The 23,771-nt window shown below is 49.0% G+C and overlaps 1 protein-coding gene across 1 annotated transcript in view; it reads left to right on the top strand.

The window, feature by feature from the left end:
* The first annotated feature begins 3,623 nt into the window (after nucleotides 1–3,623).
* The window catches only part of LOC124467240 (receptor-type tyrosine-protein phosphatase U-like), a 92,124-nt gene continuing 71,976 nt past the window's right edge, over nucleotides 3,624–23,771 (top strand). Inside the window, exon 1 of the mRNA XM_047019439.1 lies at nucleotides 3,624–3,872. Coding sequence (XP_046875395.1) covers nucleotides 3,803–3,872 — 70 coding nt within the window. The 5' untranslated portion in view covers nucleotides 3,624–3,802. The remainder of the gene's footprint in view (nucleotides 3,873–23,771) is intronic.

Below are 23,771 nucleotides of genomic sequence, written 5' to 3'. Positions count from 1 at the left end.
TCATAACCCCTCATCCACTCTGCAAATAAAGTGCCGACCACCATGGAAGTTGAAAATAACATTTTAGATTGTTAGACTGCGCATGGTGTTTGCACTCATTTTGATCTGTGTATGATGTACAAACAGGAAGCTTGTTAACGCTGAACAACTGACGCTGATTTAATGAAAGGAAGTAAAGCACTCATTAATGTGCAGGGTATGGTGAGGGACGTTGAGAGGTTGGGGGGCAAATGAGCCCTGGACTAAGAGGAATGCATTACTGTTGGAGATGTAAAGGCCATGGCTGCTGTGCTGGAGAGATGATGGACAGTTATTCTGAGCTGGAGCTTCAAAGACCGGGGGTGGGGGGGGGGGGTGAGAAGAGGAGAGAGACAAGGAGAGAAAGAGACAGTGAGACCGAGTCAGAAAGAGCGGGAGAAAGACGGACAGAGATAGACAGACCGAGACAGGAAAGAGATAGAGAGAGTTTAAAAATGAAGGAATACTTTTGTTGGGAGTTTGAGTTGTAAGCAGATAGATGAGTGACTAAGACGAGGGTTTCAAAAGAGGAGCTGCAGGACTTGCCTACTTCTTCCGTTAAAATGTTGGAGATAAACTGTTATCGCTCTACAGAGAAAAACTTCCTATTTAAATGGGAAATTATCATTTTAAATGATGTCCTTGTGGAGCTGGTCTTGAAAAAAAGACATGCACATAGATAAAGAAGGGGGGTTGAGAAAAAGTTAGAGCAACTGACAAAACACAAAGTCGCATCAGACTTGACTCTGACCTCATTGGTTGGAAGGAAAGTGGTTGAATTCGGCTTGTTGGAAAATTCCATGTGGGTATGTGTGTGTGTTTGTGGTGTGTGCTGATTTTTTTCACACACTACATTATCATTCTGTAAGCACAATTGTGGCCGTTGCTAATGATTGCTGTTTTATAATAACCACTAATTGCAATGCACTGTGTAACCCTCGCAACCTCCCCAGTGCATGCAGAACCTGGACCAGAGCTTATCATGTAAAATAAACATAGTTTGTGGTATTGCTCCCTCATGAGGTCAATTTTGCTGCAAGGAACGATAAGGCAAAGAGGGACAATCAACACCCCCTCCTTTTTTAGAGCTTATCAGTCTGCTGGAGGGCTCCCTGGACCCAGGTACCTGGGTAGACTGAGTTGGCTGAGGAGATATCTGTATTCCTCCCCTCAGTCTGAGCTCCATGGCTCACTACCTGTTTAATATGGACCTGTTGTCGCCACCCTCCATCACCAGGTGTTGCTAAGTTCATTCTCTGCATGTTTTTATTGGGACCCACTAGGGTCACGTGTAATTGCTCGGCGCTGATGAGAACTGCATGGCTCAGAGTACCATCTCACACTGTGATTACGCTGCACAAGCGAGGGGAGGAACCCGTGATAGAAAGAAATATCCAACTCATGTCATCAGGGTGGGTGAGAGGCTCTGGCCTCTCCTGCTTCCATAAAGCCGAGCCAGCTTGAAATTGTCTGACATAAGACCAGAAGTCCCTAGCATTAGGAGACTTAAGCTCCTAATCCCCACACGGTGAATGATTCAGGTGAACGTTTGACATTTGAAACATTTCTTGCTGTGTATGTTTCGAAACTAGAGTGGGGGCTGAGGATTTCTGTGTGCTGAAGTTGGGCTGGAATCACGAAGTACCTACTGCCAATTCGAACAATGGGAGTAACAGTTGTCTGTTTGTGCATGCTTGTGTGTTTTGGGGAAGGTGTGTGTGTGTGTTTGTAGATGTGTGTGTGTGTGGGTGGGAGAAAGTTTGTGTGCTTGTGTGTCTTTCCAGTGTGTATATTGTGATGTTTGCCTACGTGGGGAGACACAGATTAAAAGGAAGATGTGGGTGGCAGCCTTGCCCAGATTCTGACAAGTCTCCGTTCTTCTGGATATGAAAATAAATGCTGACGAGGGGGGATGCGGCAGGGCGGCACGGGTGTCAGCCAGAGAGAGACGGCTTCTCGGTCTGACAGGCCGATGTGCCTGGTTGGCATTGAGATGCAGAACGCAGCCCAATGCCCCGACCCACCCACCCACCTCCCTCCCTGTTCTCCCAGCCTGCTGACAGGGGGAGAGGGGGACTGGGGGGGACACGTGAGCCTCCCAGACACAGCAAAATGTCCCATATCAGTATTTCGGTGTGACTATTGCTGATAGTGCTCCTCCACTGTTTCACCTCTCCACAGACTTGTAGTCGGCTCCAGCTCACTTTGGACTGTCACTGCACTGTCCTCTGACACCCAGTCCTTCGCCAGAGGCTGTGTTTCCCCTCACATTCTTTGCAGACTCAGAGAGCGCAGATATACTGAGCATAAGCAGTGATGTTGCTGGCAGTTACTTTCTTTTTGTACGCCCTTAGGCTCCAGCTTGCTGCTGAAAGATGACATTTAATTAAAAACTAAAAGTAAAGCACAAAGGAAGTGCATGACCTTGGTGATCTTAACACATTTGCATTGATTTATGTAACAATACTTTAGCTGTAAATTATGGCCATTATAAAAGGTTTTCTTACAAATGTTTCCAGATGCGTTTCTGTTGTATATATTTAGTTAACTGACATACTTTCTTTGTTAAATTGATTTTATGTCCTCAAACAACCCATATTTGTTGGAAAATATATTTGGATAGAATTAAAACAACATAATTGCACTTGTAGATAAATGATTTCTGAGATTTGGCAAGTATTATTTTATTCTGTTTGTTTTCTGCCTCAAGGTTATTAAGAATTAATTGACTATTACCCTCGTTTATACATTGCCTGCAGCTAAATAACTATATAAATAACCCTGCATACAATGTCCTGATCTTTCATCTACACTCATAGCTATGGTAATGTTTGAGTCATGCCCTGCCTGCACATATAGAAAGCCTACAGCATTCTCTGGAGAACTTTGTCACTTTGTATCCAAACTTCTGGGTAAGACTCTTTCTCATTCAGTTGGTAATAACTTTGCATTTTACTTTGCTTTTATAGTTTGTTTTTCGGCTAGGATCGTGCATATGTTGCCATATGCTGCTCCTTTCTTAATTAAAGAAATGCTAGCTGATAATGTCAGTGCATGAAGAATGGGATAGAATTTTTTTTTTTTGATTAGTTTGTCTTAAAACAAACTGCTTGATTTGCATTCCACACACTCACTGGTCCTCCACAGTGAAAGGAACAAAGACGAAGAAAACAAATTAAATGCTTTCTTAAATCAAAACCATCTTATCTTCACACTCTGCTTCAAAATTGCTAAGATAACTTGTTGTGTTTCACAACATCAAACCTAATGTTTGCAAATCTGTCTGTCTGTCTGTCTATATCAACCATCTCGTTTCATCATCTGCAGATCTCAGTCACACTCTCACAGCAAAAATGGAGACACAAACTGCACCTCAATATGTTAACGTTCAGGATATTATTCACACACGTTTTCGTATCATAGGCACTTTCTTTTCCCGAGTAAAATGTTCCGGAGTTGAATTTCTGTACTATCCACGACTACTCAACAATGGGCTGTTATTAGAATCCCCACCTGGGGGCGCCGTGGGCCTGTAAGCAAGCGCCCACCCTTGCTTTAGTGCAAAGTAAGTGTGGCATTACAGTAAAAGCTCTTTTTGAATTCTTTGCCCTTACGTCAGCTGGAGCGGCTCAAATTTGCTTCAGTGTTTCACGTGGAAGGTTCGGGACCAACAGTTCTTCAGCAGGAATTCAGCAATGCAAGGGGTCGGGCGTCTAACTTCTCTGCAGTCCTGTCGGAGTTTGTAGGATTTCATCCGATAATTGAGCTGGACTAAAACGTCAAAATGAACACCGGAGCATTTCTGCTGATGCTTGTCGTTCGGATCTACGCCGATAATATGGAAGGGCCAACAGGTAAATACCGTTGTTGTGCGGGGCCAACCACTGCGCACCTGTGTAAATGCACTGTGTATTGCAATACATTTATTTACCCTATTTACCTTGAAAAACACTTTTCAGATACTCCGTAGTTGCCGTATTTTACTGCTTATGTTGAGACAAAACTAAGATGTAGTGTTTTCGGAATATAATTTGATTGAGCAGACTGATTGCCCGGAAAGTCGTTTGGGGATTTGCCTTATAAGGTTGATCACCACGACATTGGGTCTTTCAAGTTAGTGAACACCTTTTGTCTGGTTAATTTGTAGCTCGTATCTATCAAAACTTTATAGGTACATCTTTATTTTAGAGTATGCCTATACTGCATCAACAAACGTTCATTGTTTATCTTTTTTTCTGTTGGCTAATTTTGAAATAGAAATTAAGCATGATGAAAAAGTATGATGAATCTTTGTATTACTCATTTTCACTAACCCAACAGCACGCCCGATTCTATTGTAGAACATATTTTCCCTTTCTACCTCGTCTCTGTCTGACACATTCACTCTCACTTATGCAGATGGGGGGTAGCATTATTTGACGGCTATTTTGTTGTAGTGTGAAACTCTCCTAAATGGTGGCATTTGTGGTGGCTAAGTGGTTGTAAATAAAACGGAAAATGTTTTTCATCTTCCTAGTTTTTCTTTTTTAAATGGCATTGCACGACTCTCGCATCTCTTTCACCGTCATGAAACCCAATGCAAATCCTTTGTCAGTGTTCAATCTTGCAGAGACAGGTTCACGGATTTTAAGCAACTTTAGACCTGTATCATTCATTTCCCTTGGGACAAACGGAGGCTATGTCGTGCTCAGAAAGACACACTGTAGCCTTTAGCGACACTCCTGCTCTGACTAACGTTCTCACGCGAGCATGTAAAACTTGAGTTTCTACGCTGTGATAGTATTTGTTTCTCTTACGACGATGTTCAAACCCAGATATGTCGGCTGTTCCCTTGGGTGAGGGTTGTGAGTGTTATAAATACTCTGGCAGGGGTATCTTTTACTGCAACCAAGAACGTTATTCTGAACAGTTGTTCAACTGACTCCCACACTCAAGCAGCTCATAATGTTAATGCATGTGGCTGTTGGAACCCACACTGGAGCCTACCTTAACTTTCTCATTAGCAATGCAGATTCTTTTTTAAAGTGGCACCTATTATATAAACCAGGTGGAATGTAGGCAGCGTTGTGTGGTGTTTTAAGAATCTCTTCTGGTATCTTTATGAGGTTCATCCAAGCCTGTAGTTGCACCCCATGACTAACCCCCCACCCCTCATCCCTACTAACTGGGCCCTGAGGAAGTGGACCAGGAAGGTAATTGAATCCGAACTGGCTGGAAATGAGCCCACTTCTCTGCTGCCCCAAAACACAGCGTGTGACCGTCTGTGATTTGGGGTACTGGGGGTGAGTAGGGGTGGGGTGAAGAGAGGAGTGTAGGAGAACGTAGGCGTCAGGGGTTAGAACAAGGACGCAGGGTAAGGGGGGGTACAATGTCCTGTGCGGTGACATCCAATAGAAAGTCAACCAACAGACTGTGTACACACAGTGATGTATGTACGAGCGGTAGCAGTGATAGGGAACAACAAACAGTTATGATTAACAGACATGTTTGGTTTAGGGAAATTACAGTAGGCTACAAATCAGTATACAGCCAAAAGGTGCATAGTGATTCACATACATAGTGAGAGTACCCATAGTTTGACCCACATTTTAATCAGAATAGTTATTTTAATCGCTTACGGTTAATCCATTTAACAAATACCGTGCATAACATGAATAACAGTCACGATCAGTACTCCAAAAAAACGACAAAATACCTTTACCTCTGATAATCCTCAGGTAGTCATCACGTATGTATTGTAGATAAAGTATTTATCTTTCATCTCTTGTATGAGCTTTTTGAATTTTGAGTTGAATAATTTCATTTCCATAATTAACATAGTTGAAGACCCCGGTGGCCTGAAAAGTTATTACTTTTAGAAACACCGTAAGCTACCAAGGTACTTGGCAAGCTTTCATACCTGTGTATATATATATATACATTTAAAATGATTTCAGTGTTGGTCACAAAAATAGATGTATATGTTTTGTTTTTAGAAGAAATTAATTTCTTCCTGTCTTGGCTTATAAAGCTAGATATTTTTGTAGTGGGGTTTATTTGCTCTGAGGGAGATCAACTTCTTTTTGCAGTGCTGGGTGAGATGGTGCAAGGCAGGGCTGCCCCCAAGGTTCTTTATTCTTTCTGTCTCAATTTAAACGCTGCGTTCTCCCATTCCCCAGGGGCCTTCTGTCCATTCTCTTTGTTCAAAAAGTCTTGATGTTTGGTGACCTTTTCTCCATTAAGAAGCAAATTCTCTTTTCTGAAGAAACTTTTTGTGGATGCTCTTTTCAGAACCAAACGGTGTCCTTCTGTAATAAACCCCTGATTGCTTGTGCATCTTTGTTTACCCGTTCAAAAGTTTGTGTGTGTTGACAAACGGATTGTGCCTCAGCGAGGCAGCTTGGTGCAGGGAGCCAAACTCCCCTCAGTGGCAGCAGAGTGTTGAAGACATCGTGTCACCATGACCCTGGCGACGGGCACGGTTGTCAAGATCGCCATCTCAGCATTCCGCAGCACCACGCGCCACACTTTCTGACGCTGATCGTCCAGGACCGCTTCTGCTCGTGTCACAGCGGCGTGTCTGGCCATCAGCGCCAGGCTCTTTGAAGAAGCTGACAGCACTGCCACAGCGCCTGCCCCAGACCCACCGGGCCTCCTGGGGGAAAGAGGGGCGGGGGCCTTTCAGCTGTCATTTCACTTCTCCAGGTGGTACCAATGTGTTGCTTCTCCCTAAGCACCGACAAGCCATTATTAGACATCTGGCTCAGTGCCAAAGAGGTTCGCACTTTCCTGTCAGTTCTCCTAACATACTGAGACACTTCCGTTAACTTCTCTGTTGTTGACATGTTCACTTAAAGCTCGAGGCAAATGCCAACTCGGTAATCAACTTAATAATCAGGAGAACACGTGTCTCCTAATTGCCATGGACGTCATGGATTTCTCGTTCCCAAGTGTCTCATCTCATGAGTACAACCGCATTGGAGGCCTTAAACACTGTCGTAATCGTTGCCTCGCTCTTTTGGTTTCCCTTTTGAAAGTTTGTGGGACGGATTGGGAAGAGTCAGGGATTGCGGGGAGAAAAGCGAATACATTAGGTGTGTCTGTGATGAATTGTCTGTTCTAAAAGAGGAGGATATCCCTCTACCACAGTTTCCTGCGACAGTTATGCAGAGCAGCGCTTAATGTACAAGTGCGAGCCCACGGAGATTGGCTGCCCCCCATCGCTGCCTTGGCAATGGAGAAACTGGTAGCTGGAAGACTGAATAGATGACACCACTGTCTAAGTTTTTTTTTGTTGCAAGTCTAAGGAAGGTTAGAGTGTAGGTGTAGATAGACCCTGTCTCACTCTTCTGTCTGGTCTTTCTGCCCCATCTTCACTATACTCCTGTAAATACCTTCCTTTGTGAGTAATCATTTCAAAGTGACCTGGCAAAGTATCAAATCTATGAACCCATGTCGTGTCCATGGCTGTCAAAACAATGCAGACAAACAAAGAAAACAGAAAACTTGTGTCTGGGAAAATTCTCACTTTAAGGGATTGATTCATGCATCATTTGGCCAAATATAATATAATTATTCTCGCAGTGAAATTCGTTTGCGGCAAGTCAGGTGTGTGATGTGCTTGTGTCTTGTTTATCTGGGGTGACTGTGCCAATGTGACTTAGCATGCTACCTGAGGAGAGCTAGTCAGACACAGGTCAGATGTGATGTGTGTCCACTCTGTCAGCAGTGTCCATCACAGTGGAGGCGGATCTCTGCCTTGGACAGACACACACAATGAATATTCTCTGATGGACCTTCACCAAAGGTGTGTTTACTTTCTGCTTAGACAACTGCCCCGAGCGATCCCCCCAAAGGTCTGCCAGGGAGTCGGACCTGTCCACGATGAGCCATGACAGTGAAAGACTGGTGGCGGTTTAGTAGGAAATGGCGTCGGCCTATTTCTGCTACAGAATGACGTAACCATGGCAACAGGATCAGCAGTCGGGTCGAAGTTCAGCCTGCGCGGCGGTTCTGGCAGCTCTGACAGAGAATGTCATTTAAGATGGAGATGACAGTTGGGCCAGGCTGCAGAATAACAGCCCCCTGCCCTCACATACACACACACACACACACAAACACACACACAAACACATTCGCCTCGGCTCGCCTCTCTGCCTCAGCTTTGGGCTAAATAATGGCCATATGCCACTAGCTATTTCTTATCATTCCTCGTTCCCTCCCTCTGCTACTCTCCCCTCTCTCCCATCTTCCTCTCTTTATCTTTCTGTATTTCCCTCTTCCTTTCCACTGCATATTACAGTAAGTTCACAATCCCCAGTCTCATTAGTGTCAAAGGTCAGTCAAATAGTCCTGATAAACTGATGAACTGTCAGTCCACATTTAATGTAAAGATCCCGGTCTCGTGTTTGACCTTAAAAAGCAACCCTCAATGATAAGAGCCGACCTGCTGGGCCTCAGCTGAACTCCCATCACAGCTGAAGAGATATACCAGTGTACAAAGGAGGCGTTTGAACTTCTCTAACCAGGGGCGTTCCAAGTCCCACTGCTACGCCAGAGATATTAAAGTTGAAGAGAAAAGTTAAAATTGTTATGGGGTTTGAAAAAGACAGAAAAAAAGAAGTCTACCAGGACTGTGTCCCTGTACGAAGCGAACAAGGTCACAGCAGTGGCTGTGCCTGCACCAGCACAGCCTGCTGAAGGTGAAGTTTGAAGCCCCCGCCCCCCCTCCCCCATTCCCTCCCCACATCACCGGGGGCAATGCAGTGTGAGCAGCAACACCTGTGCGACTTCTTGTCACCACAGGGAAACTCACAGGGGGGCCTCTACTCCTCCTCATCATCCCTCTTGCTCACTTTCTCTCTCTCTTTTGCAGTTACTTCCTCCTTCCTACACTTTTTTTACCATCTCCAAACACACACAGGCACATGCACGCACGCACACTCCCTCCTTCCTTCTGTCTTTTTATTCAGCGCCGAGCGGCCCGCTTGGCTCTGAGTCAGAAAAAGGACGATGTTTTGGCAGGTACGAGCGGAACGGCACCTGGGACAACAGCTGCTGTGTTTGCCTCCCATCACACCTCCATCAGCAGAGGGTGAAGCTCTCTGGCCCCTGCACCAGCATGCTCAGGAACGCAGGGGGGCTCACTTTTAGACCGCGCTGCGCCCTCCCCTGCATACGAATGAACCGTCCCTAACCCTGGGCATGTTTGCGTTCAGGATTTCCTATGGAAAACACGCCGAGGATTATGGGAGGAATCCAAGCAGCCCATCGGTTTGTTGTTGTGATGCATTACCAGGGAGGATGGAGAAGGTAGCCTGGAGGTGATTTGATATGCATGTGATCGCAGCGGCGGAGGGACATTGATTCACAGTAATAAGCATCTGTCGCAGTCCCCAGACGTGAGGGCTTTCAGCTTTTCAGGTGTAGGTGTCACTAGTTTCACAGTGGGAGGATGAGAGTTTGTCAGAGAGAGAGAGAGAGAGAGAGAGAGAGAGAGAGAGAGAGAGAGAGAGAGAGAGAGAGAGAGAGAGAGAGAGAGAGAGAGAGAGAGAGAGAGAGAGAGAGAGAGAGAGAGAGAGAGAGAGAGAGAGATAAAGGGAGGGTGTGAGCGAGAGAAAGAGAGAGAGAGGACAGAGACTTATGGAGGACAAGGAGGAGGAGAGGCTATCGATTACAGCCGGACAAGCTGTCAGGGAACAGCTCGGAGATCAGCTGGTGCTCACTCTCCTCTTCCAAGTCCTTCTTTCCCTTTTCTCCTTGATCTCCCAGCTCAGAGTCAGCATGCCATAAATAGTTTTCGGAAGAGAGGAGAGGCTGAAGTTCCCAGACGCACCCCCCCCCCCCCAACACCCCCACCCCCACCCCACCTGCCCCTGCCCGACCCCCAGCACATGTGCCCCCTGCGCCCTCGCTGCCTCTAACCCTAATCCTGGCATCCCGGGTGTCTGAGCCCCAGCATTGCTGCTGTCTGCACAGATGGTGTTGTGACCAGGACGGAGTGAGACACCACCGATAATATCCAGATGAGGCCGACCAGACGAAAGGGATGAGGTCACCTCAGGCACAATAGCAGGCCTGTCGCGCTTGTCTTCGCTCGACGCTCCGCAGTCGACATATGTCGCTCGTGACCTTTATAGGGTGACCTAGAAAAAAGGGCCTGCTTAAAACGGGTAATTCAATCAAAGGAACTGGCTGAACCAGTAGCTTGTTTTTACTTGTTCTATTTAGAGGGGAGTCGTCGGTGCCAATGCTAATATATCAGGCACATGAAGCTGAAAAGATGAACACGTCATCTAGTTGGAGCTGTGTAGCTAGCCCTGGTTCCTCTTAGGTCTTCCTCGCCTAGTCCAAAACAGAAACGAGGAGGCAGAAGAGAAGGCGGAGGACACGAAGACAGGATTTTGTTAAGGTCTACTCATCCCCGCCCCTTTCGGATCTATTTATATGAAAGTCATGTACCCCATAAACATGTACAGTATATAAATATAGAAAGACACTTTAGCGATAGCCTATTACATGAGTGGAGAGAGAACCTCATGGGAAGCCAGAGGGGAGTGAGACTTGGCGAGCCGCAGCCAGGAAAAGGGATGCCAGGGAGTAATGCGTGACATGTTTGTCACTGTCACTCTTCAGGGACAATTCCCACATAAATAAGGTAGCCTGCAAGTCTGCCTGCCACGCCCACTGGGTATTGTTCCCAGTCCCAGACGTGTGTAATCATATGCAGGGGAAAGTAGGTTAGGAATTGTTTTCATATCTGCATACTCCCTACCCCCCACCACCACCCTCCTCCCTCTCACATCCCCCTCATCCACTCTGCCAATGCTGTCACCCACTTCTTTACTGGACTGTAAAACTTCCTCATAATTAAAGTTGCCAATCAGGGAGAGACGGAAGATAGAGAAACAAAGAAATAAAGAGAAATAAAGAGACGGGGGGGGGGGGGGGGGGGGGGGTGTTGAAGAGAGAGAGAGAAAGTGAAGGGAGAGCGAGAGACAGAAGCGTAGCTGAAGTTTGAACCCCGATCCTACTGGGAATGGCCGAATGTCTATTGTGGAGGGAGGAACAATGGGATTTGGTGTGTGTGTATGTGTGGCGGGAGGGATTAATTGGGAATGCAGATTAGGGTTACTGTCAAGAGTGTCAGTTTTTCCCCCCCCCCCCCCCCCTCCTCAGCGACAGGAAGAGAGGACTTGAGTAACAAGCTGCTTAACCCTCTTAGACATCAATCTGGGCGTCCTTTTTTACCTCCTCTGGCCGGAACAACATCATGGGGCCCATGTGTCGACTGTGTTTAATTAAGAATCAGCTGGAGAGGGATTATATGCCAGGGTAGAGTGATCAGAGGAGGCAGGGGAGAGGGAGGAAGGGGAAAGAGAGAGAAAAAGTGAGAGAGGGTATTAGTGTGGATGGAGAGAGAGGGAGAGCATGAGGGAGAAGGAGAGATGAGAGTGGGGTGGAATTAGTGTGGAGAGAGAGGGTGGACATGGAGAGAGAAGGGAGTGATGAGTTGAAAAGAGGAGTGGAGAGGAGATAGATGAGAGGGCATAGAGAGAGAGAGAGAGAAAGAGAGAGAGGGTGTATTTAAGGAGTCATTAACACAAGGTTGGGTGTGGTTGGCTGCTTCCGCTGTGCATGGGACTGTGCCTGCCTGAGCCAATAGGAGTTCAGTACCGGAACCCAGCAGTCCGCTCTCTTCCACTTCTCCTATACTTTACCTGGGGCTGCTAGTTTTTTGGAGGGGGCTTTATAGTAAATCCTTACCTCAGCACTCTCCCACCTAATTTACTAGATTTGTTTGTTCTTAATTGGGCCGGAGACACATTTGAACTACACCCCCCACTCACCACGGGAATGCTTACAACAGCACCTCTGGTAGGAAAATTAGGAAACAAATGGTACAGTGTTATGAGTCGGCACACAAAAACAAATTAATTCACACAGGTCCAATCAGAGGGTGTACACAAGGAAATAACATGCACATCACATACAGACCACGGTCTCCAGGGGTGTGTTTGTCATACAGGGTCACCAGGAGCAGGACACCCAGCAAGCAGGCTCCCTCGCTCAGGCCTGACCTCCAGCACACCCTGGAAGAAGCCTGGCAAGATTCTGGAGCTTTACCAGGCTGGGAGGACTGGAGGTCAGAAGGCCTGAGTGCCTGCCTATCAGCTGAGGGAGACAGGAGGGACAGGGAGGGGTACGGAAGGGCAGTTTGGGCTGTGGGCGAGCTGGAGCTGGAGGAGATCCACTGGAGCGGAACATCATGAAAAGGGGATTGATCCAGGGAAGGTGCACACCAAAGGAATGGCATGTGGATTGACCTAGCCAGGGGCATGAATAAAAACTCTTGTAATTGCTGAGAGGCAGCCTGGCAAAAGAGATTTACTACCGGTGGAGAAGCTGTGTGCACTAGGGAGGGCATGCTAAGCCTAGTCCGTCGGAAAATGGAATGCGGCATTTCTTTCAGACTTGCACGGTTGGCTGTAAGGGTCTTATGAATAGGTATATGCCTGGTTGAAAGCTGGTTACTTTGACTGTTGGCCCTAATGATGTTGACATGTCAAATATGCTGTGAGAAAAACCTATTCTGGGTGATTGCCCCAACCCTTCATGTTATGAAAAACAGAAATCACTGGCATGTGAAATTCCGGGTAGTGGTGGAGGGGTAGCGCGGGGGCGTTGCTTGAACCGGGAAGGGGCACGAGCCTTTTCTGGCCGATAAGGCAGCTGAAGTCATCCTTTGTGAAGTCGGGAGAAAAGCGTGGAGGGGGCTGTACCTCCTGGAGGACGGCTTTAGGGTTCATTGCTGCTGGATTGGTGAAGGGTTTTGTCCCCGACTCGGTTTCGGGGAGTTGGGTCCATTCAGAGGCAAGACTGGTGGCTCCTGGATTTATTCCGGCCCAGTGAGTTGCAGCAGCAACACCACGGCTGTGCCGGAGGATTTAAGCTGTATCGGAACGAGGGAGCAGCTCGCTCCAACAGAGAGGCGAGGGGTATAGAAGCAAGACCACACTCTCCCTCATTATCAAAGTTTACAGGAGAGGGAGAGAGGGGGGGGGAAGGAGGAAGGATGAGAAGGGGGAGAGAGAAAGTTAGAGAAGGAGTGGAGACAAAGTTGGACAGGGTGGGATGAGGAGAGAGACTGTCAGAAAGAGAGACCGTGAGCAGCGCGCGTGTGAGAAAGGGAGAGAGGGAAAGAGAGAGAGCGTCAAGAAAGGGAGATGGAGAAAAATGAAGGGAGGAACGAATGAAGGTCGAAAAAGTCAGGGGGGGAAGAGAAAGAGAACGACTGAATGACGCTAGAGTCAGGACAGAGGGGCATACCCAATCGAAAAACACACAACGATAATCTCCTGACTTTTCTTCTCAACTGCAGAGAGAGGAGAAGAGAGGAGGAGGAGGAGAGAGGAGGAGGGGCCGAGGAGGAGGAGATGAGAGGGCCAGCGATGGGTGCAGGAGACAGAGAGGCTGTTGTCTGGGTAAACACACAGCAGAGCCTCTGTCACCAGCTGCAGCCTGCTCCAGTTCCTTGGTCCCTGTTGCGGAGCTGCGCCTGACAGCCCATGAGAGGGTAGTGAAAGATGACTAACTAGAAGTCTGAACACCTCTCATTAGTGTACAATCAAACTGGCGAATCACACTGCAGCACAAGGTAGTGGCCTGTTTTATAATCCATTTGATTCCACTGCTATTACTGTAACTCTAGATATTGAGGACATCATGTTGGGTTTGCCTTTTTTATTGTGGCTTTTACTTTTTGGAAGTCAAGCCGGCCTGTGGATCTTTAGGGACTGTGATATTTCAAGAAAGACAATTTTCTTGGTGACTATTTTTAGTAAGGGTAGTTCTGAGGTACTCTGTCGTGCTTTAGGAGCTGTTACGACAGGTCATGGGGGGGAGGGGGGGGGAGAGAGAAAAGATGAAGAGGGATACATGGGGAGAAAGAGATGCAGGAAGGTGACAAAAGACAAACAAAGAGAGGAGCAGGAGAGGGAGAGAGAGATAGGGTGAAAGTGAGAGAGAGACAGAGACAGAGAGAGAGAGAGAGAGAGAGAGAGAGAGAGAGAGAGAGAGAGAGAGAGAGAGAGAGAGAGAGAGAGAGAAAGAGAGAGAGAGAGACAGAGAGAGAGAGAAAGAGAGAGAGGGATGGAGAGGAAGAGTCAGTGATGGATAGGGAGAGAGAAGTGAGAGAGAGCAGCAGGTTTGGGCTCTGGCTCGACGCCTGACTCTGTCTTGTGTCTCCCTATGGAACACCCATGGAGGGAGGGGGAGAAGAGGGGCTTCACTAACACTACCCTCTCACAAACCAGGTGTGGTGGATAAAGAGCAGCATTGCTTCATATATGGTGTGTGAGTTTGTGCATGCGCGTGTGTGTTTGCATGAGTTTGTGTGCGTTTTATGAAGGTTCAGTTTATCCTGTACCTATTCTGACAGAGTTGGGCTCGACTGGTTTTCTGGGACATCTCCGGTGGAGTGAGGCTGCCCTGTAAGTAGCACACCATCCTCAAAACACATCTTAGATAAAAACCTACACTGTCTGCAAGCCTTTCCAAGTACGAGCCCTGCCTGTCGACTGGGCCGGTCGAGGGTTACCGATGATGAATGGAGAAGCTCTCCAATGCTCTCTTGAATTTTAACAGTTTATTTTGCCAGACAGCAGAGTGACCTTGAAATGAACCCCTGGCAGATTCTCAACTCAGGATTGATTTCCTGCCTGCTTGTGACCCGTTCATCTCTTAGCTCAATAGGTTCAACATGTAGCTAACATGTAGCTAATCCAGACCCCACTGCAGCAAACATTCTACTCAAGTTCTGATCGGGGCGGAAGTAGTCCATATCCTCAACACAGAGAGTGAATGAGCTTGATTTAAGGTCTGGTACTTCATCCCAGTAATCATGGATAGCACTCCATCACTCCACTTTTAAATGTATTTGTGACGACGTCTCATATATTCCATAGGTTGTGATTTTATGACACCAGACGACTGCTTATTATGTGCTAGACTTTTAATCAGTACTCACTGTCTCCCCAAAAATCGCTTCTTACGGAATCAGGCTAATCCAAAGAATAAAAAATTACTCATGCATTGTTAAAAACTACTCCATGAATGCTATTATTATAGGGTGTGAGCACCAAGAGTTGGTGCTCCATCTTATCCTATCTAAATTACTCATTCCCTCTATGGCTCATACACAATGTCTAATTATACTCTCTAGATCCCACGGAGATATGTGCTTTACTAAGTAGGCTGCCAATGCTGGCTGTTCTCAAGGGACCATTGTAGGACCTAGAATTGTCTATACGTGGGTTTGACGCAGATTGAACGTGTGGGTTTTGGTGCATCCTGCGTATCCCACAGGAAAGAGGGCGTTTGCACGGTTGCTCATAACGCCCTCTCGCTGGGGTTCTGGTAGGTTCTGTCAGAAAGGTCTCTTGTTTTCCAGATAGGATGCAACCTCTCGACGGGGTTCTGTGTATTTGCAGAAGCTAATTCTGTCCTCAGAATTAGCTTCTCCCCAGTGGTTTCCCCCAGTCTTTAGTACCACCCTCTTACTTTCTCATGGAAATGAAAAAGACCTCGTGCTGCCAATCCATTCCCCTCAGAGCTTATGGATCTGGGACTGTGTGTGTGGATCCAGAGGAGATTTAGAGTGTGTGCGTGTGTGTGCGTGCCTGTGTATAATGTGTGTGCATGTGAGTGTGTGTGTGTGTGTGTGTGCGCGCGAGCAAATGGGCAAGTGTAAGCCGTGGTCTTTGAATAACCCATGAAGTGCTGGAGGATCAGTAGTGGCCCCTGGTTTCCGCACGAGGCCCTCTGCAGTCTTCCACCCCGGCGTCTACCGCTCGTTACGCTGGTGTCTGTCCTCATCGGTCTGGAGCCCTGGGCCGTACCCAACACCTGCCCCCCCCCCCCCCCCCCCCCCCCGCTCCGGCTTTCTGGAGAGGGGGGGGAGGAGAGCTCCTGAATGCCTGATCAGGGTGGAGCCGTGTGACATCGCAGGAAGCCAGAGTATGGATGTGTGGTGGCCACGGTGATGCACAAGCACAAACAAACAAGCACTCATGCCTCACGTCGTGAAAAGACTGACATGTCCTCACGTGCTGGTACACTCATACCGAAAGGTACACGCACGCACCCACGCACAAACAAACACACACACACAAACGCATACACACACAAACACACACACATGCCCACACATGCACACGCCCACACAGACACGCACACTTGCTTCCCTCTCACTCAGCTGCTGGGCCAAACAGCTGATGTGACAGAGCAGCCGTCAGTGGGCCTCTGTCAGGCGCTCTGATCCTGAGCCGGGGTGACAGAGCGACGGCAGGAAACACGGCAGACAAACATCCTCTAATACGGCCTGTCCTCCCTGCTCAGCTCCCCTGACAGAGGGACACAAACGCACAAGACTGCCGCTCCGCTCTGGAATCGTAACTAGCTGAGTGCAAAGTCACCTTGCTGGCAATGTGTTTGTTTGTGTGTGTGTGTGTGTGGGTGCCCGCTTTTTTGTACATCAACCGTTCGGACTTATTGTCATCTTCATTAGCTGTCAGACAGCAGGGGCTGCATATCTCCCACACTACGTCCTGTCTGTGAACCCCTTCCTCATGCCCCCCTCCCTCATTTTTCCCTCCCAGTGTACTAGGCCTAGAGTTACTTTGTATGTATGTACACTTTTGGGGCGTGCGGGGGCCGTGGGGGTAGGATTAGAACGGCAGGCTCTGATTGTACCCCATGCATGACTGGTATTAATGCGTGTGGCAGCTAAACAGGGGATGCGATGCACAGAGACACGCTGGATCTCCTCTCAATCAGGCCTGGATGAGATGGGATTACTGAAGTCAGACTCACACGGTCCCTCCTCCGGGCCTTCCCCAGGCCCCCAGCCCCTCCTCCGGGCCTCCCCCAGGCCCCAAGCCCCTCCTCCGGGCCTCCCCCAGGCCCCCAGCCCCTCCTCCGGGCCTCTCCCAGGCCCGCAGCCCCTCCGTGGGTTGAGCCCGGGGACTGAAGTTATGGAGGCTCTGGCGCGAGGCTACGCCTAAACACGTAGACCATGGGAGTGAGAGAGATGTGGGTCCTGCATCAGCTCCTGTAAAGTCAAGATTTGATTTTTTCCTTTTTTTTCCTTTCTTGGTCCTTATTTTTTTTTTTCTTCCTCAGGTTTTATGATGTTGCACTTATGGTCCTTCAAAAGAAGTAGCAAGCATTAGGAGGCATTGGATATTTGAAAGCTGGGAGAAGTCATTTAGAAAATCCTGTATGGAAAATGTTAATAGATTTAAATATAATTAGTTACATTTGTCTTAATCTTTTTATTTTGCTTCCTCATGTTTTGTTATGTTTGGATTGGTCCAAAAAGCAGCCACTGAGTTATAACGCTTAATAATGGGCTCAGAAATAATACCACACAATTTCTTTGATATTTAAAGACAAAGCATAATCAAAACCAACAGGATTGCTATTTAATTTAACGAAGAAACCCATCCCTCCTTTCTTTTGGAAATGAAGTCATTGTCTTCTCGCAGAGAATCGCATGAAGCGGTAACAAAGGGGATTAGGAGGCCCTAATTCTCCTCTGAAATCCACTTTAGCCAGCTAGTGAATCTAGCCTGGAGGGTTGAGCTGAGGTTTATATCCCGATCATCTCTCTGAGGACCCCGGGGGCCATAGCCCCTGCCGACTCTCTCCTTCAAACACTGACAGTTGGAAGTATGGAAATAGTCGGTGTACTTGAGCCCACTGCTTCTTCAGTCTCTCACCTCTCCAATTCAAGACCTGTTGACCTGTATACTGTGGATGGGGACCATACGATTATCGGTATGTCTCATAGCGAAACCAGGTAAATGATACCGGATGCACGGAATGATTCATTCCCGGGGTGATGTGTGACCTTTGAACCCCCCAGCCTGTCGTCTGAGGGCGCGTGCCTCAGATCCATTTCCTCATATCAGCTTGACATCCCCATCTTAGCCGTATCTTCAGGATCATGGTGATTATCATGTTCTAGGTGGCCACACGCGCCCTGACACTCGCACACACGCACACACTCACACAAATTTCCGGAAGCTTCACCTGTGTGAACGTGTAAAGCCACTACAAGCGGACGGCACTGATGTCACCTCATTCCCGACGAGGTGACACCTGCGCCCGTCGTTTGGCGAAATGAGTTATCCCCCTCCTAATCAGGACAGACTGAGAGGCCGTGCTCAGACGCAAACGCTCGGCCCGTGTCACCGAGTGCGGACGTGTCATAAATCAACCCTGCGAGACCTGGCTCTTAAGTATGAATCATCTGGGCTCAAAGCTGCTCCTGGGAGCTCGTGACCCCCGAGGGCAGCAGGCAGATGGAGCGTTTAGCAGCTAGTTAATTAGGCCTCCGGCTCCACCGCTCTTTCTTTCTCTCAACATCTCGGGCGCTAGCTCCGAAGGCGGGGCACGTCAGTTCCCCCCCCCCCCCCCTCCTTCCCCCACCTCTCTTTCCTCTACGGACTTGAGAGCCAGCCTGCAAAATTTGAGAAAGAGTGGAAGTGTACCTTTTTTTGGATGAGCTCCGGGTCCATGGTCTAGCTCTGTAGAGAGCGGTGGAGGGCGAGGACTCAACTACCAGAGTTGTGGTGCTGTTTTTTACCCTGATTAACGTAGCGGGCGACAGGGCCTAGCCTGGTTGTGCTTCAGGAACGTCACTCCCAGACGGCCCCAGGGTGCAGATGCAAGTGGATTAGAAAACACTCACTGAACATCTAGTGTGTGTTTCCCAACCCCGTCACGTAGCAACCTACGTGCTGGCCCTTGGTCCGCACGCACGCACGCACACGCGCACGTCTCCCACGTCTCTCGCGAACATCTCACGCTCTGTTACTGGCAAAGACTTAGACCTTGTGCTCAGCCCCTCAGCCTCTTGCTAGAGTGCTCCTGTGATGCTAACGTGAGGTGAAGTGTTAGCCCGCGCACCCTGGTCTTGTGGGCCGGCCTCTGAGGGTGGCAGTGGCCCTGGCGCTTCCGCAGACAGCGGGCACAACCTCGAGGAAGGCAGCCAAGCCAAACCGAGCGAGAAATAATGATGCTGTTCACCGACATTTGGAGTTAGGCACTTCCCTTTTTCCGAGCATCATTATGCTGCCTGGCTTGTGGCCGTTTCCAGAGGCAGGCCATTAGTGGGATGCGATCATGTCCTCTTCTTTCTTCATGTGACAAACAGGGTTTCATCCGGCAGCCCAGCTGTATCTACACTGTAAAAATAACCTTGTTTGCCCTGTCCAAACACTGACACATCATTACTGCTCCGAATGTGTCCTCTCGCCTCCTTCAAAAAGTTCCAACAGGTTCCCTCGGGGGTCCTGGGGTCTGCGCATCCATGAAATAGACATGAGCTCCACAGATACAGAAAATATTGCTGACTGTTAAAGGACATCGTCCATGGACACTTCAGCCGACACACTGTGTAGTGTCCTGTGGTACAGGTCTGGGTCTCCGTGTGGTTTCGTCCGATGGAAGTGTCTAATCTATGTGTCGTCAGGCAGCTTAAGGCCGTGTAAGGATGACTTGAAATGGAGTTTATGTAACTAACCAAGCTAGCTTTCGGATCTTGTTTATCTTATTTATGCAAACTGCCTGGGGGAAGAGGAGACCTTACCATCATGGGCAGTGGTAGGATTAAGTAGTAGTTTAAAGTGGTCAGTGTGTCTTGAGTTTTTTCTTCTGTGGGACTCGTGTGTGTGTGTGTGAGTGAATGAGTGAGTGAGTTTGCAGGAAATCGAAGTTGTCAGAGCCATTTCATTGTGCTTCTCTCTTTGATTCATTGCTTCAGAGCCAGAGCACATAAAGTCAGAGTGAAGAGGGGACAGAGGTGTAAACGCTGTGAGTGGATGGCTGAATAAACGCCTGTACTCCTGAATGTTAAATCAATAACTCTCCACCCTTAGGCTCCGCACACAAGCCCCCCCCCCCCCCACCCCCCAAGGTACAGGCATAAATTGAGCGGATGACGGCAGCCAAGCAGAGTCGTCCCCCATCTTGAAAGACTTCCCAGAAGAGGGACAGGTATAGGTCACACTGGCTGAGCCGCTGACGTTGACGAATCGTGTGGGGAGCGTGTGACTCGTGTGACTTTGGGCACCAATGCGTAGGTCTTTTCCCTCTTGAGGCGTGTGGCGGGGCTGTGGGGGGTGGGGGTGTGGGGGGTGGGGGTGTGGGGGGTGGGGGTGTGGGGGGTGGGGCTGTGGGGGGTGGGGGTGGGGGGGGGGGGCACAAGCAACCCCTCGGTTCTTGGGCCACGTTGCCCACGGTAACAGGTGAATATTTCATGAGGTGTCAGGATTACGGCGGGCTCCCTGCCAATGTGCCCCTGATGGGTAATTGCTGGAGATGGTGCAATAGGGAATGAGGTTCTCTCCCGACAGCCACATCCCAACTCCATGCAATTTATCCAGGAGATAGGGGCTGTCGCTAGACTGCTGGGCCAAATCAAGTGTCATATTAGTCCAACCCGGCTCTTGTCGTTTCAGAGGAGGATCCAGGAGATGGAAAGAAACAACTGAACTGTGCAAACCATACGTTTGTTTTGACAAGCGTCCATGAGAAGCGAAACGGTATTCAAATGCAGAGTACTTTCAGCCGCGTCCGGCTTGGAGGCACCCCAGCAGTGACAGGCTGAGGTACTCGGGGGAGGGGGATGTGTTGGTGCGCACCTGTGGGTTTACCTGTGTGGACGGGCGCCTGCGTGCGTCGGTGTCACCGAGAGCACGAATGAGTTATGTCCTCTCCAATTGCTTTCTGTAAAAGTCAAAGCAAGCGCATCAAATGGCCCATTGGCTTTCCTCCGTGCAATCTTTCCGGGGGGGGAGGGTAGGGGGGGGGGGATGGAGAGGGGGGGCCTTTGCAGACTGTACCCCGCGAATCCTCAGCGCCTGCTGTTCCGTTCAGAGGACATTACGCCGAGAACACAAAGGTGTGACATGACCTTGCATAGAAAACACCCTGGCTTTCATCACCCCTCCCCACAGTCACCGTGTGCTCCTCCACTCTCTGCAATTTCACTCATTTCCGTCCTCAGGGGTGTCGTGGGGAGGGGGGGGGTCGGCTTCTAGACTCTATGGTGAGGCGTTAGTGACAGTGGTGGGGGGGGGGGGCACCATGGGGTCCCTGCTGGTGGCATGGGTGGAGGGGGGGACACTGCTGGGCAGGAGGGGAGGAGTGGGGAGGGGGGGGGGAGATAATTGGCGGATAATCAGTCACTTGTAGGTGCTGAGAACTGGCCCTCCTTCTCCAGTGAGGCGTGCGGCAGCTGCATTGAGCAAACACCTGTGTGCTCCGTGTTCACAGTGTACTCCTCCTCCTTGTCTTTCTTTCTTTCTTTTTTTACAAACAAAGACAGTTAATTACATCATGCAATTGCAAAGAGAAAGCTGCGATGATGAGGTGTTTGCTTCGAGAAGCAGCGACGCTCCACCACATGGCCACTAGGGGCAGTAGAACACCCTGTCTGCGCTTGACTCAGTGTCTAAGGGGGGTGACAGTACCCTGTCTTTCCCTGTCTCCCTCCGTCAGTCTGTCAGCGCACGTATCCCTCTCTAAATAAAATATTGTCTCTCCGTTCCCTCCTTGCCCTCTCTCTAGCTCATATTTTTCTCTCTCTGTGAAACTACTGAACTCCTCATCCCCAGAGATGAGGACCATCGGGTTGTTAGTTTCGGCTGGATTTGTCCGTGTTAAATCGTACATGTGGCAGTCCTCTGTCAGCACAGCTCCACACACTCCACAGTCCCCACATCTCAGGGTGCTGGGGAGCCCTTACAGTATTATCCTCCGCCTCTGAGTGGCATAGGGACCAAAGTAACTGTACGCCAAGTCATCACCTCTAGGCTTAACTCTGCACTCGGCTCCATTCCCTGATTCCTAAGTGTGCTCAATCATAACCCCCCGGAAATAGAGCAGAATGAGCTGTGTGACTGAGAGATCTGGCTGAGACAATGAAACCAACCTCCGCAGTCTGGGTCGCTGTTCCACAGAGAGGTGGAGTTTAGTTTAATCTGAAGCCTTCAAGGCTTTGAGTTGTATATAAGTCAACTCAATGTCACATTTGATTAGGAGATATTCATTGAAATGGTGATGACGTTACATTACAACCGTTTTCCCGGCATGATGCCACGTTTATTAGTGTGTGTGCGTGTGTGTGCGTGCACCCGCTTCACTGCGCACGTTCAATTTCACAAGGTCTGATTGTTTGAGTTCTTTCTGTATATACGTGTTCTTCCGAGAATGTCATTTAACTGAGGCCCAGAGGGAAGAGCACATGATTGCTTTCTGAAAGCAATCTATGAGAAAGAAGGAGAGAGATCTTTTAGATATAAAAAGAAACAATATTTATCCTGAATATGTAAAGAGAAGCCCGGGGCTAATGTTTGTCCCCAGCTCTGGTTTATGTTATTGCTTATTTAGCAAGCAAATGGGGGTTCAAAGTGTTCTTGCACACACAAACATCATCAAAGATATAACCGGTGTTCTGAGAGGGAGGCAGGGCTGCGTTAGCTCAATCAGCCAGACACCTGCGTTGACTTGAACTCTTTCCGTACTGTATGCTACACACTTAGACACTAACACACCTCAAGCCGTTCTCTTGTGTGCCCCCGTGGTGTGTTTAAGAGGGCAGGATGCTGGTCTGCAGCAGACAGCTCTGACAAGCTCCCCAGGGACGCACAGCCAAGGCTCTTATTCAATCCTCTCCAAGATGATCTAACTCTGCTCTCCTCCAAGGTGGTTTTGTCTTGTCTTTTTTTTGGCGCGTTTTGGCCCTCGTTTGCTTTTGAGCACACACACACGCACACACACACAGTGTGCACACATATAGTCCGTGGCTTTGATGAATTTTGAAATCTCCAAATTCCAATTAGTACACAGGCTTTGACAGAGACAAATGGGTATGTTTTGAGTGTGTCGGGGAAGAGAGGGATAGAGGAACAGGCTCTTGTGGAAGACAAGAGGTGGAAATGTGTTTTTACAGAAGATAAAGAAGTAGTGTTTGCTCCCTGCCCTGCCCTTTCCTCCTCTCCTCTCCTCCTGTCCTCCTCTCCTCTTTCCCTCCCCTTCTCCTTCCCTCCCCTCCTCCTCCTCCCCTCCTCTCCTCCTTCCCTCCCCTTCTCCTCCCCTCCTCTCATCCTCTCCATGGATCAGTAGTCCTTCTTCCCTTTCCTCTGACTGCTACATGGGGAGCACAGTTGTTATCACCCCTGAGGGCTCTGCGGGGCTCCGAGGGGCAGGTCGGAGAGGGGCGAGCCCAGCTCCAGACACCCTCGCCCTGCCCGGCAAAGCCCACCTGCCTGGGGGGCCCTGGGAGAAACAAATGTCCTTTCGCTGACCATGGATGTAGCGTAGCCTATCCTGACCTCTGCCAGAGGGTGAGGATGCTAATGAGAGGTGTCCGTTTTCTTTGAGGTGGCAGGGTTCCACCCTGTGGCCCCAGACATGCCGTCCTGCTGAAGGCAAACATATGGGCACGCTGATCCCTCCCACCTGCTCTGCCCATACCCAAGGGGGCGTGCGGGCTGGCACGCTGCCCACCCTCTCACCGTGGAGGGTCACGGCTCCGCGGAAATACACATCTCGCGGCTCGCGTCTACGGGTGTGTGTGTGCGCGGTGCTGCCTTTGCCCTCTATGGCGCTCGCGTGTGTGTGTTTGCATTCTCAATGAGGAATAAGCGGATGGAGACGTCTTGGCCGGGATGATGCTCTTTCTTGACGACTCCTTCTATCAATTC

Source organism: Hypomesus transpacificus, chromosome 4 (genome assembly GCF_021917145.1).
Source record: "Hypomesus transpacificus isolate Combined female chromosome 4, fHypTra1, whole genome shotgun sequence".
NCBI lineage: Eukaryota > Metazoa > Chordata > Actinopteri > Osmeriformes > Osmeridae > Hypomesus > Hypomesus transpacificus.
Note: the sequence above shows the minus strand (reverse complement) of the source record. Positions and strands in the feature narration are given on the sequence as shown.